General features: G+C 47.1%; 1 protein-coding gene across 1 annotated transcript in view; it reads left to right on the top strand.

Annotated features, from left to right (window-relative positions):
* LOC311144251 (mitogen-activated protein kinase 1-like) overlaps positions 1-15,181 on the top strand; it is a 48,563-nt gene extending 33,382 nt beyond the window's left edge. Inside the window, exons 6-8 of the mRNA XM_084180261.1 lie at positions 4,053-4,294; positions 6,391-6,520; positions 15,093-15,181. Of these exons, the coding sequence (XP_084036387.1) occupies positions 4,053-4,294; positions 6,391-6,507 (359 nt within the window). The 3' untranslated portion in view covers positions 6,508-6,520; positions 15,093-15,181. The remainder of the gene's footprint in view (positions 1-4,052; positions 4,295-6,390; positions 6,521-15,092) is intronic.
* Positions 15,182-16,165: the final 984 nt, after the last annotated feature.

The following is a 16,165-nucleotide window of genomic DNA, read 5'->3' as shown; positions in this document are numbered from 1 at the left end:
TCTCCCCCCATATCACCACCTCTCCACCTCTCTCCCCCCATATCACCACCTTTCTCCCCCCCATATTGCCACCTCTCTCCCCCCATATCTCCACCTCTCTCCCCCCATATCACCACCTCTCTCCCCCCATATCTCCACCTCTCTCTACCCCATATCTCTGCCACCTCTCTCCCCCCCATATCTCTGCCACCTCTCTCCCCCCCATGTCTCTGCCACCCCCCCCCCAAATCGCTGCCACCTCTCTCCCCCCCATATCGCTGCCATCTCTCTCCCCCATATCTCTGCCACCTCTCTCCCCCATCTCATCTCTCCCCAATCAAATCTAAATCTAATGTTATTTGTCACATGCGCCGAATACAACAGGTGTAGACCTTACCGTGAAATGCTTACTTACAAGCCCTTAACCAACAATGCAGTTTAAGAAATAGAGTTAAGAAAATATTTACTAAATAAACTAAAGTAACAATAATATAACAATAATGAGGCTATATACAGGGGGTACCGGTACCGAGTCAATGTGCGGGGGTACTGGTTAGTCGAGGTAATATGTACATGTAGGTAGGGGTAAAGTGGGGGGGGGCTGTTAATGAGCCTTTTGGACCTAGACTTGGTGCTCCGGTACCGCTTGCCGTGCGGTAGCAGAGAGAACAGTCTATGACTAGGGTGGCTGGAGTCTTTGACAATTTTTAGGGCCCTCCTCTGACACCGCCTGGTATAGAGGTCCTGGATGGCAGGAAGCTTGTCCCCAGTGATGTACTGGGCTGTACGCACTACCCTCTGTAGCGCCTTAAGGTTGAATGCCGAGCAGTTGCCATACCATTCGGTGATGCAACCGGTCAGGATGCTCTCGACGGTGCAGCTGTATAACTTTTTGAGGATCTGGGGACCCATGCCAAATCTTTTCAGTCTCCTGAGGGGGAAAAGGTGTTGTCGTTCCCTCTTCACGACTGTCTTGGTGTGTTTGGACCATGATAGTTTGTTGGTGATGTGGACACCAAGGAACTTCAAACTCTCGACCCGCTACACTACAGCCCCAGTCCATGATAATCTCCTTTGTCTTGGTCACATTGAAGGAGAGGTTGTTATCCTGGCACCACACTGCCAGGTCTCTGACCTCCTCCCTATAGGCTGTCTCATCGTTGTCGGTGATCAGGCCTACCACCGTTGTGTCATCAGCAAACTTAATGATGGTGTTGGAGTCGTGCTTGGCCATGCAGTCATGGGTGAACAGGGAGTACAGGAGGGGACTGAGCACGCACCTCTGAGGGGGCCCCCGTGTTGAGGATCAGTGTGGCAGATGTGTTGTTACCTACCCTTACCACCTGGGGGTGGCCCGTCAGGAAGTCCAGGATCCAGTTGCAGAGGGAGGTGTTTAGTCCCAGGATTCTTAGCTTTGTGATGAGCTTTGTGGGCACTATGGTGTTGAACGCTGAGCTGTAGTCAATGAACAGCTTTCTCACATAGGTGTTCCTTTTGTCCAGGTGGGAAAGGGCAGTGTGGAGTGCGATTGAGATTGCATCATCTGTGGATCTGTTGGGGCGGTATGTGAATTGGAGTGGGTCTAGGGTTTACAGGATGATGGTGTTGATGTGAGCCATGACCAGCCTTTCAAAGCACTTCATGGCTACCGACGTGAGTGCTACGGGGCGGTAGTCATTTAGGCAGGTTATCAGCTGCTTATCAGCAGCTTGGTGAGAAGGCAACAACTGTTGGCGCAATTATTAGAAAATGGAAGAAGTTCAAGATGACGGTCAATCACCCTCGGTCTGGGGCTCCATGCAAGATCTCACCTCGTGGGGCATCAATGATCATGTGGAAGGTGAGGGATCAGCCCAGAACTACACGGCAGGACCTGGTCAATGACCTGAAGAGAGCTGGGACCACAGTCTCAAAGAAACTATTAGTAACACACTACGCCGTCATGGATTAAAATCCTGCAGCGCACGCAAGGTCCCCCTGCTCAAGCCAGCGCATGTCCAGGCCCGTCTGAAGTTTGCCAATGACCATCTGGATGATCCAGAGGAGGAATGGGAGAAGGTCATGTGGTCTGATGAGACAAAATAGAGCTTTTTGGTCTAAACTCCACTCGCCGTGTTTGGAGGAAGAAGAAGGATGAGTACAACCCCAAGAACACCATCCCAACCGTGAAGCATGGAGGTGGAAACATCATTCTTTGGGGATGCTTTTCTGCAAAGGGGACAGGACGACTGCACCGTATTGAGGGGAGGTTGGATGGCGCCATGTATCGCGAGATCTTGGCCAACAACCTTCCCTCAGTAAGAGCATTGAAGATGGGTCGTGGCTGGGTCTTCCAGCATGACAACGACCCGAAACGCACAGCCAGGGCAACTAAGGAGTGGCTCCGTAAGAAGCATCTCAAGGTCCTGGAGTGGTCTAGCCAGTCTCCAGACCTGAACCCAATAGAAAATCTTTGGAGGGAGCTGAAAGTCCGTATTGCCCAGCGACAGCCCCGAAACCTGAAGGATCTGGAGAAGGTCTGTATGGAGGAGTGGGCCAAAATCCCTGCTGCAGTGTGTGCAAACCTGGTCAAGACCTACAGGAAACGTATGATCTCTGTAATTGCAAACAAAGGTTTCTGTACCAAATATTAAGTTCTGCTTTTCTGATGTATCAAATACTTATGTCATGCAATAAAATGCAAATTAATTACTTAAAAATCATACAATGTGATTTTCTGGATTTTAGATTCCGTCTCTCACAGTTGAAGTGTACCTATGATAAAAATTACAGACCTCTACATGGTTTGTAAGTAGGAAAACCTGCAAAATCGGCTGTGTATCAAATACTTGTTCTCCCCACTGTATGTCAAAAGACCTGGTAGACGGAGGAAGACCACTGTAGTGGATGACCGGAGAATACTCTCTATGGTGAAGGAAAACCCCCCCTGATAACAGCCCAACAGATCAAAAACACTCTCCTGGATGCAGGTGTAGATGTGTCAAAGTCTACCATACGTAGAAGACTACACCAGCAGGACTACAGAGGGTACACTACAAGATGCAAACCACTGATAAGCCTGAAGAACAGAAAGCCGAGATTACAGTTTGCTAAAAAAGCACCTAAAAGAGCCCCAAGAGTTCTGGGAAAAAAAGTATTGTGGACAGATGAGACAAAGATGTCACACCCCAGCAACAACCTCCAAAGGGCAATAGCAAAGTCTAGAATCAATACTATTCATCAACAGCTCTCCTTCATTCACTAACGACACAAATGAATACACCTGCCTAACGACACACATCTGTGAAGCCAATTGAACAAATACTTGTAGTACCTTAAAATGGGGGGACCATGTACAAAAGGTGCTGTCATTTCTAAACGGTTCATCCGATATGTATGAAAATACCCTCAAATTAAAGCTGACAGTCTGCACTTCACCCTCATTGTCATTGTATACTTTCAAACTCAAAGTGCTAGAGTACAGAACCAAAATAACAAAAAAATGGTCACTGTCCAATGAATTATGGAGCTCACTGTATGTGGGAGTAGAGGCCTGAGGGGGCACACTTAATATGTTGTGAAATCTGTTATGAATGTATTGTGATGTTTTTTAAATGTATAACTGCCTTCATTTTGCTGGACCCCATAGCAGCAGCTAATGGGGATCCATAATAAATACAAATAGAAATCCATCTGGCCCTGCGGCCTTGTGAATGTTGACCTGTTTTAAAGGTCTTGCTCACATCGGCTACGAGCGTGATCACACAGTCGTCCGGAACAGCTGGTGCTCTCATGCATGCTTCAGTGTTGCTTGCCTCGAGGCATAAAAGGCATTTAGCTCGTCTGGTAGGCACTCATCTGTCCTCTGTCCTCACCCCCCCCCCCCCCCCCCCCCAAACTTCGCCTTTGAAGAGTCCCCATCTCCCCATCTCCCCCTCCCATATCTCCCATATCTCCCCCTCCCATATCTCTCCCTCTCCTCATCTTCCCCATGTCTCCCCTCTCTGTTGTGGTTTACCGGTTAAGGCGGTTAGATGGTTATCACAACACTATTTATATTTCTGTCTCCCTCTCTCTGACTCCCTCCCCTCCAGGTATCCTAGGGTCTCCCTCCCAGGAGGATCTGAACTGCATCATCAACATCAAGGCCAGGAACTACCTGCTGTCTCTCCCGCAGCGCTGCAAGGTCCCCTGGAACCGCCTCTTCCCCAACGCCGACCCCAAAGCTCTGGACCTGCTGGACAAGATGTTGACCTTTAACCCCAACACGAGGATCGCGGTGGAGGCGGCTCTGGCTCACCCTTACCTGGAGCAGTACTACGACCCTACAGATGAGGTAATGAACCCTGACCCTAACCCTGATTAACTCTTACCTGGAGCAGTCTATGACCCTACAGATGGGGTATTTGTCAGAAATCAGTAGTCGATCAAAAATGTAATTGGATTAGATTTTAGGAATGTCCCAAATGTCCTTGACCAACGATGATATGTAACTAACTAGTCTCTCCTGTTGTATTAATTCAGTAATCTCCATCTCCTGCTCTAACCCCTAACCCTGTAGCAGAGACTCTAACCCTGTAGCAGAGAGACTCTAACCCTGTAGCAGAGACTCTAACCCTGTAGCAGAGACTCTAACCCTGTAGCAGAGACTCTAACCCTGTAGCAGAGAGACTCTAACCCTGTAGCAGAGACTCTAACCCTGTAGCAGAGAGACTCTAACCCTGTAGCAGAGACTCTAACCCTGTAGCAGAGACTCTAACCCTGTAGCAGAGAGACTCTAACCCTGTAGCAGAGAGACTCTAACCCTGTAGCAGAGAGACTCTAACCCTGTAGCAGAGAGACTCTAACCCTGTAGCAGAGACTCTAACCCTGTAGCAGAGAGACTCTAACCCTGTAGCAGAGAGACTCTAACCCTGTAGCAGAGAGACTCTAACCCTGTAGCAGAGACTCTAACCCTGTAGCAGAGAGACTCTAACCCTGTAGCAGAGACTCTAACCCTGTAGCAGAGACTCTAACCCTGTAGCAGAGAGACTCTAACCCTGTAGCAGAGAGACTCTAACCCTGTAGCAGAGACTCTAACCCTGTAGCAGAGACTCTAACCCTGTAGCAGAGAGACTCTAACCCTGTAGCAGAGACTCTAACCCTGTAGCAGAGAGACTCTAACCCTGTAGCAGCGAGACTCTAACCCTGTAGCAGCGACTCTAACCCTGTAGCAGAGACTCTAACCCTGTAGCAGAGAGACTCTAACCCTGTAGCAGAGAGACTCTAACCCTGTAGCAGAGACTCTAACCCTGTAGCAGAGAGACTCTAACCCTGTAGCAGAGACTCTAACCCTGTAGCAGAGAGACTCTAACCCTGTAGCAGAGACTCTAACCTCCTGTCTCTCTCTTAGCCTGTAGCAGAGAGACTCTAACCTCCTGTCTCTCTCTTAGCCTGTAGCAGAGACTCTAACCTCCTGTCTCTCTCTCTTAGCCTGTAGCAGAGACTCTAACCTCCTGTCTCTCTCTCTTAGCCTGTAGCAGAGACTCTAACCTCCTGTCTCTCTCCTAGCCTGTAGCAGAGACTCTAACCTCCTGTCTCTCTCTCTCTCTCTTAGCCTGTAGCAGAGACTCTAACCTCCTGTCTCTCTCTCTTAGCCTGTAGCAGAGACTCTAACCTCCTGTCTCTCTCTTAGCCTGTAGCAGAGACTCTAACCTCCTGTCTCTCTCTGTTAGCCTGTAGCAGAGACTCTAACCTCCTGTCTCTCTCTCTCTCTTAGCCTGTAGCAGAGACTCTAACCTCCTGTCTCTCTCTCTCTCTCTTAGCCTGTAGCAGAGACTCTAACCTCCTGTCTCTCTCTCTCTCTCTTAGCCTGTAGCAGAGACTCTAACCTCCTGTCTCTCTCTTAGCCTGTAGCAGAGACTCTAACCTCCTGTCTCTCTCTTAGCCTGTAGCAGAGACTCTAACCTCCTGTCTCTCTCTCTGTTAGCCTGTAGCAGAGACTCTAACCTCCTGTCTCTCTCTCTCTCTTAGCCTGTAGCAGAGACTCTAACCTCCTGTCTCTCTCTCTCTGTTAGCCTGTAGCAGAGACTCTAACCTCCTGTCTCTCTCTCTCTGTTAGCCTGTAGCAGAGACTCTAACATCCTGTCTCTCTCTCTGTTAGCCTGTAGCAGAGACTCTAACATCCTGTCTCTCTCTCTCTCTTAGCCTGTAGCAGATACTCTAACCTCCTGTCTCTCTCTCTCTCTTAGCCTGTAGCAGAGACTCTAACCTCCTGTCTCTCTCTCTGTTAGCCTGTAGCAGAGACTCTAACCTCCTGTCTCTCTCTCTCTTAGCCTGTAGCAGAGACTAACCTCCTCTCTCTCTCTCTTAGCCTGTAGCAGAGACTAACCTCCTCTCTCTCTCTCTTAGCCTGTAGCAGAGACTCTAACCTCCTGTCTCTCTCTCTCTTAGCCTGTAGCAGAGGCTCCCTTCAAGTTTGACATGGAGCTGGATGATCTACCCAAAGAGACCCTGAAGGAGCTGATCTTTGAAGAGACGGCACGCTTCAAAACAGTCTGCAGGTCCTAACCGATACACACAGGTACAAACAGCATATTCAAATCCCAACTCACTCTACAGTAAAAACAACAGAACAAATATTAGACTGGTAGGGGATCATGAAATCATTATTTACAGCGCTTTTAAAATCCCAACCCACTCTACAGTTAAAGCAACAAGAGGCATGTCTGCCTGGGCGTTCTGGAAGCCAGCTTTGACTGTACTCTGGATCAGACATGACGCAAGAATGTAGACTTTATTCACAATTCTCTTAGCACCTGTCTAATAATCTCAGATCTCCACAAATGCGGAGGGTCCAGGGGTCCATTTGGGAGGGTCCAGGGGTCCATTTGGGAGGGTCCAGGGGTCCATTTGGGAGGGTCTAGGGGTCCATTTGGGAGGGTCTAGGGGTCCATTTGGGAGGGTCTAGGGGTCCATTTGGGAGGGTCCAGGGGTCCATTTGGGAGGGTCCAGGAGTCCATATGGGAGGGTCCAGGGGTCCATATGGGAGGGTCCAGGGGTCCATTTGGGAGGGTCTAGGGGTCCATTTGGGAGGATCCAGGGGTCCATTTGGGAGGGTCCAGGGGTCCATTTGGGAGGGTCCAGGGGTCCATTTGGGAGGGTCTAGGGGTCCATTTGGGAGGGTCCAGGGGTCCATTTGGGAGGGTCTAGGGGTCCATTTGGGAGGGTCCAGGGGTCCATTTGGGAGGGTCCAGGGGTCCATTTGGGATTGATGTAGAGTCAGGAGCTCATCAGTAACTAAAGCGATAATAGTTTTTCTAACTAATGACAGACAGCAAGATAACCTGTTTAACGCCACCCCTCCATAGTTGGCATGGCTGTCGTTTGTGAGCAGATCCTCCAGTGTATACCGCTGGGTGCAAACTGATGAAATAGTGTACATTCTACCCACACGGGCGAGAATCGGTCGTCCCAAACATGCGCACCCAATCGGTCGTCCCAAACACGCGCACCCAATCGGTCGTCCCAAACACGCGCACCCAATCGGTCGTCCCAAACACGCGCACCCAATCGGTCGTCCCAAACACGCGCACCCAATCGGTCGTCCCAAACATGCGCACCCAATCTTCTTCCCCCAGACAAGTGCAGTACATCACCTGTAATGAGAGAAGGGGAGAACACAGACGCCCTGAATCCCTAATCAACACCTAGGCCTAGACCCGATCTCCCCGATCTGATCTGAGAGGATAGGAAAGCTATATGATGGAAGAAAAGCGAGGTGTACGTGAACTACTGCCGGGGTTTTGTAGTGATGGAGTAGAGTGCCTCTGCACCAGAGTATCACCCCTCAGGAGACTGAAAAGATATGTCATGGGTCCCCAGATCCTCAAAAAGTTATACAGCTGCCCTGTCGAGAGCATCCTGACCGGTTGCATCACCGCCTGGTATGGCAGCTGCTCGGCATCCGACCGTAAGGCGCAACAGAGGGTAGTGCGTACAGCCCAGTACATCACTGGGGCCAAGCTTCCTGCCATCCAGGACCTCTATACCAGGCGGCGCTTCCATCCATGACCTACAGTGCCTTGCAAAAGTATCCATCCCCCTTGGCCTTTTTCCTATTTTGTTGCATTACAACCTGTAATTGAAATACATGAAATCTAAATAAAAATCTAATGGACATACACAAAATAGTCCAAATTGGTGAAGTGAAATGAAAAACAAACACTTGTTTCAAAAAATTCTAAAAAATAAATAACGGAAAGGTGGTGAGTGCATATGTATTCACCCCCTTTGCTATGAAGCCCCTAAATAAGATCTGGTGCAACCAATTACCTTCAGAATCACATAATTAGTTAAATAAAATCCACCTGTGTGCAATCTAAGTGTCACATGATCTGTCACATGATCTCAGTATATATATGAAAGGCCTCAGAGTCTGCGACACCACTAAGCAAGGGGCACCACCAAGCAAGCGGCACCATGAAGACCAAGGAGCTCTCCAAACAGGTCAGGGACAAAGTTGTGGAGAAGTACAGATCAGGGTGGGTTATAAAAAAAATATTAGAAACTTTGAACATCCCACTGAGCACCATTAAATCATCATAAAAAAATGGAAAGAATATGGCACCACAACAAACCTGCCAAGAGAGGGCCGCCCACCAAAACTCACGGACCAGGCAAGGAGGGCATTAATCAGAGAGGCAACAAAGAGACCAAAGATAACCCCCGTGTAGCTCAGTTGGTAGAGCATGGCGCTTGCAACGCCAGGGTTGTGGGTTCGTTTCCCACGGGGGGCCAGTATGAAAAAATGTATGCACCCACTAACTGTAAGTCGCTCTGGATAAGAGCGTCTGCTAAAATGTAAAAATGTAAATAACGCTGAAGGAGCTGTAAAGCTCCACAGTGGAGATTGGAGTATCTGTCCATAGGACCACTTTAAGTCGTACACTCTACAGAGCTGGGCTTTACGGAAGAGTGGCCAGAAAAAAGCCATTGCTTAAAGAAAGAAATAAGCAAACACGTGTGGGAGACTCCCCAAACATATGGAAGAAGGTACTCTGGTCAGATGAGACTAAAATTGAGCTTTTTGGCCATCAAGGAAAATGCTATGTCTGGCGCAAACCCAACACCTCTCATCACCCCGAGAACACCATCCCTACAGTGAAGCATGGTGGTGGCAGCATCATGCTGTGGGGATGTTTTCCATCGGCAGGGACTGGGAAACTGGTCAGAATTGAAGGAATGATGGATGGAGCTAAATACAGGGAAATTATTGAGGGAAACCTGTTTCAGTCTTCCAGAGATTTGAGGCTGGGATGGAGGTTCACCTTCCAGCAGGACAATGACCCTAAGCATACTGCTAAAGCAATACTTGAGTGGTTTAGGGGAAACATTTAAATATCTTGGAATGGCCTAGTCAAAGCCCAGACCTCAATCCAATTGAGAATCTGTGGTATGACTTAAAGATTGCTGTACACCAGCGGAACCCATCCAACTTGAAGGAGCTGGAGCAGTTTTGCCTTGAAGAATGGGCAAAAATCCCAGTGGCTAGATGTGCCAAGCTTATAGAGACATACCCCAAGAGACTTGCAGCTGTAATTGCTGCAAAAGGTGGCTCTACAAAGTATTGACTTTGGGGTTAACGCTCAAGTTTTCTGTTTTTTTGTCTTATTTCTTGTTTGTTTCACAATAAAAATATTTTGCATCTTCAAAATGGTAGGCATGTTGTGTAAATCAAATGATACAAATCCCCCAAAAATCCATTTTAATTCCAGGTTGTAAGGCAACAAAATAGGAAAAATGCCAAGGGGGTGAATACTTTCTCAAACCACTGTGTGTGTATATGTGTGTGTGTGTATATATATATATATATATATATATATATATATATATATATATATATATATATATATATATATATATATATATATATAGTTGAAGTCGGAAGTTTACATACACTTAGGTTGGAGTCATTAAAACCCGTTTTTCAACCACTACACAAATTTCTTGTTAACAAACTATAGTTTTAGCAAGTCGGTTAGGACATTTACTTTGTGCATGACACGTAATTTTTCCAACAATTGTTTACAGACAGATCATTTCACTTAATTCACTATATCACAATTCCAGTGGGTCAGAAGTTTTACTGTGCCTTTAAACAGCTTGGAAAATTCCAGAAAATGATGTCATGGCTTTAGAAGCTTCTGATAGGCTAATTGACATCATTTGAGTCAATTGGAGGTGTATCTGTGGATGTATTTCAAGGCCTACCTACAAACTCAGTGCCTCTTTGCGTGACATCATGGGAAAATCAAAAGAAATCAGCCAAGACCTTCACAAGTCTGGTTCATCCTTGGGAGCAATTTCCAAACGCCTGAAGGTACCACGTTCATCTGTACAAACAATAGTACGCAAGTATAAACACCATGGGACCACGCAGCCGTCATACCGCTCAGGAAGGAGACGCGTTCTGTCTCCGAGAGATGAACGTACTTTGGTGCGAAAAGCGCAAATCAATCCTAGAACAACAGCAAAGGACCTTGTGAAGATGCTGGAGGAAACGGGTACAAAGGTATCTATATCTGGGGCTGTTTTTCATGGTTTCATGGTTGTGGCAACAGTTTGGAGAAGGCCCTTTCCTGAAGATGCTGGAGGAAACCGGTACAAAAGTATCTACAGTGAGGGAAAAAAGTATTTGATCCCCTGCTGATTCTGTACGTTTGCCCACTGACAAAGACATGATCAGTCTATAATTTTAATGGTAGGATTATTTGAACAGTGAGAGACAGAATAACAACAAAAAAATCTAGAAAAACGCATGTCAAAAATGTTATAAATTGATTTGCATTTTAATGAGAGAAATAAGTATTTGACCCTCTGCAAAATTTAACTTAGTACTTGGTGGCAAAACCCTTGTTGGCAATCACAGAGGTCAGACGTTTATTGTAGTTGGCCACCAGGTTTGCACACATCTCAGGAGGGATTTTGTTCCACTCCTCTTTGCAGATCTTCTCCAAGTCATTAAGGTTTCGAGGCTGACGTTTGGCAACTCGAACCTTCAGCTCCCTCCATAGATTTTCTATGGGATTAAGGTCTGGAGACTGGCTAGGCCACTCCAGGACCTTAATGTGCTTCTTCTTGAGCCACTCCTTTGTTGCCTTGGCCGTGTGTTTTGGGTCATTGTCATGCTGGAATACCCATCCACGACCCATTTTCAACAGTGTGTGAAAACCTTGTGAAGACTTACAGAAAACGTTTGACCTGTGTCATTGCCAACAAAGGGTATATAACAAAGTATTGAGAAACTTTTGTTATTGACCAAATACTTATTTTCCACCATAATTTGCAAATAAATTCATAAAAAATCCTACAATGTGATTTTCTGGATTTGTTTTTCTCAATTTGTATGTCATAGTTGATGTGTACCTATGATGAAAATTACAGGCCTCTCTCATCTTTTTAAGTGGGAGAACTTGCACAATTGGTGGCTGACTAAATACTTTTTTCCACCACTGTATGTATATGCTGGGGAAAAAATATATTGGGGATTGGAAGTGATGCAGACAATTACATTGATGGAAGTTACAATCTATCTGCAATATTAAAGCTGATCTAACACCTAAAAAAAAAAGTGAACCTATTGGTAGAATAAAAGTATTCCATAACATGCATCCTGTTTGCAACACTAAAGTAATACTGCAAAAAATTAGCAAAGCAATTCACTTTTTGTCCTGAATACAAAGTGTTATGTTTGGGGCAAATCCAATACAACACGTTACTGAGTACCCCTCTCCATATTTTCAAGCATAGTGGTGGCTGCATCATGTTCTGGGTATGCTTGTAATCGTAAAGGACTGGGGAGTTTTTCAGGATAAAAAAAAAATTAACGGAATGGAGGTAAGCACAGGCAAAATCCTAGAGGAAAACCTGGTTCAGTCTGCTTTCCACCAGACACTGGGAGATGAATTCACCTTTCAGCAGGACAATAACCTAAAATGCAAGGCCAAATCTACACTGGAGTTGCTTACCAAGAAGACAGTGAATGTTCCTGAGTGGCCGAGTTACAGTTTTGACTTAAATCTACTTGAAAATCTATGGCAAGACTTGAAAATGGTTGTCTAGCAATGATCAACATACAATTTGACAGAGATTGAAGATTTTTGAAAAGAATAATGGGCAAAAGTTTCACAATCCAGGTGTGGAAAGCTCTTAGAGACTTACCCAGAAAGACTCACAACTGTAATCGCTGCCAAAGGTGCTTCTACAAAGTATTGACTCAGGGGTGTGATTGGGAGTCCCACAGGGCGGCGCACAATTGGCCCAGCGTCGTCCGGGTTTGGCCGGTGTAGGCCGTCATTGTAAATAAGAATTTGTTCTTAACTGACTTGCCTAGTTAAATAAAGGTTAAATATTTTTTTTAATAATTTGTTTTCCCCTCACCCATCTACACACAATACCCCATAATGACAATCTATTTAATAAATTTAGAATTCAGGCAAAATGTGGAATAAGTCAAGGGGTGTGAATACTTTCCGAAGGTACTGTGCTGGTTATGATGGAGCCATCTGCTAATCAAACATGAGATAATCAATGGCAGAATGTTAATATGTCTGTCTTACCTCCTGATGTGATTTTTAGAAGCTTGGCTCGCATTTCTGGTGTTGCTGAAAACACCCCTAGGTCCACACCACAACAGCCTGGTGTTGCTGAAAACACCCCTAGGTCCACACCACAACAGCCTGGTGTTGGTAGAAGGACGGAGGGTAAAGAAACGATCATGTGACGTCCTTTCCCTTTAGAATATACATTTAGTTCCACAATCTCCACCCATCTTTGAGTAGGTAGGTGGAACACGCAGAGCAAACTTGGTCCTTCTTACTGTGGTCTGTGCTTGTCAGACCTCTTTCTTGAAAAGGGGGAGCCAGTCTTGAGGAAACTACAGCCATCCATGTTCCCTGTGGAATCTATAAGGCAGATCTCTTTTTTTTTTCTAGGTGTGGTGTGGATGCAGTGGGGAACATAGGTCACAAGGGGAGTGTCACCATAGAGAAAACATCCCTGTATTGTTCCCATTATGGCGTCTGTGAGATCATGGGTAGCGCCATTGAGGCCGTCTCCATTTTGAGGTAGTCCATTTTCTTCTTCTACTACTTCTTTGAGTTGGCAAACAAACTGAAAGGGTGCATACTGCCACCTGGTGGGTGCTGTTTGAACAGGTATAAAGCTAAGATTTACTGCCACCTGGAGGGTGCTGTTTGAACAAGTATAAAGCTAAGATTTACTGCCACCTGGAGGGTGCTGTTTGAACAAGTATAAAGCTAAGATTTACTGCCACTTGGAGGGTGCTGTTTGAACTAGTATAAAGCTAAGATTTACTGCCACCTGGAGGGTGCTGTTTGAACAGGTATAAAGCTAAGATTTACTGCCACCTGCAGTTACGGAATGTTTGCTCACCAGTATAATGAATTGGCTGATCCCTCCTGATGACCTGGATGGAATCATGTGATCCTTCCTTAACCAATAGGAAGTCTCACCCAGTAGACTACTTCTAAATGGTGAAAGTCCTCAATGGTGCTTCCCATGCTAATACAGGCTTTTGGCCACTAGAGGCCTCTATCGTTCTCTGAGTGTCACAGACTAGATGTTTCCACCTTTGCACAATTCTAGAAGTAGTTTGAAAACAGCCTCTCTAATGGTGGACCCAGCCTCTCTAATGGTGGACCCAGCCTCTCTAATGGTGGACCCAGCCTCTCTAATGGTGGACCCAGCCTCTCTAATGGTGGACCCAGCCGGCCTAATGGTGGACCCAGCCGGCCTAATGGTGGACCCAGCCACTCTAATGGTGGACCCAGCCTCTCTAATGGTGGACCCAGCCTCTCTAATGGTGGACCCAGCCTCTCTAATGGTGGGCCCAGCCTCTCTAATGGTGGACCCAGCCTCTCTAATGGTGGACCCACTCTCTCTAATGGTGGACCCAGCCTCTCTAATGGTGGACCCAGCCGGCCTAATGGTGGACCCAGCCGGCCTAATGGTGGACCCAGCCGGCCTAATGGTGGACCCAGCCGGCCTAATGGTGGACCCAGCCTCTCTAATGGTTGACCCAGCCGGCCTAATGGTGGACCCAGCCGGCCTAATGGTGGACCCAGCCGGCCTAATGGTGGACCCAGCCTCTCTAATGGTGGACCCAGCCTCTCTAATGGTGGACCCACCTCTCTAATGATGGACCCAGCCGGCCTAATGGTGGACCCACCTTCTCTAATGGTGGACCCAGCCTCTCTAATGGTGGACCCAGCCTCTCTAATGGTGGACCCAGCCTCTAATGGTGGACCCAGCCTCTCTAATGGTGGACCCAGCCTCTCTAATGGTGGACCCAGCCTCTCTAATGGTGGACCCAGCCTCTCTAATGGTGGACCCAGCCTCTCTAATGGTGGACCCAGCCTCTCTAATGGTGGACCCAGCCTCTAATGGTGGACCCAGCCTCTCTAATGGTGGACCCAGCCTCTCTTATATACTCCTGTCTAAACAAACATTCCTTGTGCCAACTTGTGGTACGTTTTAATCAAACAACTTTGGTCAATCTTTCTCCATAACATTACAACTAATAACACTAATAACACTAATCCTGACAAAGATATTCATAGAATACAATCTAACACCAATCAGATCATGTTGAATGCTTAATATGAAGTTAAACTAGCTAGCTAACTATTATATTCCAGATATTAGCTAAGAGATTTTCAAAGTTGTCTCACCTCACAGTAATGTTAGTGTTTGTAGCATTTGCAGCATCCAAGCTTGCTAAAATATCGAGTTTTGCAAGTAATGAACATTTGTTAAAATTATGTTTGTACTTTATCCAACAATAATGCGCCAAATTTAAAGCTGAAACATCTCATAAAAAGGTAAATAACTCGGGTCTTTTCATGGCATCTTCGCCTGTCTTTAAATGGCATGCGCCTGGATGAGGCGACCCGAACCGATCCAGTCACCGCTCTCATCCTGACGACCAATGACGCTGATGTATTAGGCTGGCATATGCACCTAGCGGAAAAGGGGGAGTGGTTTTGGTATAGAGGAAATAAAGATTAGCTCTGGACAGGATGGATCTCTTTCTCTGTTTAACAGATCTCTTTCTCCTCTCGCCCTCTCCACAGATCAGACTCTGGACTCCTCTCTTCTCTCCACCTCTCCGCCATGTGCTGTGGTTCCTCCTGTCTTCAGCATTTCCTGTATACTCCCTACCTCCCTCCCTCCCTCCCTCCCTCCCTCCCTCCCTCCCTCCCTCCCTCCCTCCCTCCCTACCTCCCTCCCTCCCTCCCTCCCTCCCTCCCTACCTCCCTCCCTCCCTCCCTCCCTCCCTCCCTCCCTCCCTACCTCCCTCCCTACCTCCCTCCCTCCCTCCCTCCCTCCCTCCCTACCTCCCTCCCTCCCTCCCTCCCTCCCTCCCTCCCTCCCTCCCTACCTCCCTCCCTCCCTACCTCCCTCAGTCAGTCAGACCACCATGCTCAGGAACGGTGTCAGGAATCAACCTCTGTCTCTGTCTCTGTCTCTGTCTCTGTCTCTGTCTCTGTCTCTGTCTCTCTCTCTCTCTCTCTCTGTCTCTGTCTCTGTCTCTGTCTCTCTCTCTCTCTCTCTCTGTCTCTGTCTCTGTCTCTCTCTCTCTCTCTCTCTCCCTCTGTCTGTCTCTGTCTCTCTCTCTGTCTGTCTCTGTCTCTCTCTCTGTCTCTCTCTCTGTCTGTCTCTGTCTCTGTCTCTGTCTCTGTCTCTGTCTCTCTCTCTCTCTCTCTCTGTCTGTCTCTGTCTCTCTCTCTGTCTGTCTCTGTCTCTCTCTCTCTCTCTCTCTGTCTGTCTCTGTCTCTGTCTCTGTCTCTCTCTCTGTCTCTCTCTCTCTCTCTGTCTCTCTCTCTCTCTCTCTCTCTCTCTGTCTGTCTCTGTCTCTGTCTCTGTCTCTGTCTCTCTCTCTGTCTCTCTCTCTCTCTCTGTCTCTCTCTCTCTCTCTCTCTCTCTCTGTCTGTCTCTGTCTCTCTCTCTGTCTCTGTCTCTCTCTCTGTCTCTCTCTCTCTCTCTGTCTCTCTCTCTCTCTGTCTCTCTCTCTCTCTGTCTCTCTCCCTCTCTGTCTCTCTATCTATCTATCTATCTATCTATCCCAAATGGCACCCTATTCCCTATATAGTGTACTACTATTAGAAAGCAGCGCACTATATGGGTGCTGTTTAGAACACACCCT

This window comes from Coregonus lavaretus (assembly GCF_964263955.1).
Source record: "Coregonus lavaretus genome assembly, chromosome: 17".
NCBI lineage: Eukaryota > Metazoa > Chordata > Actinopteri > Salmoniformes > Salmonidae > Coregonus > Coregonus lavaretus.
The sequence above is the reverse complement of the archived record's forward strand: the minus strand, read 5'-3'. Positions and strand labels throughout refer to the sequence as shown.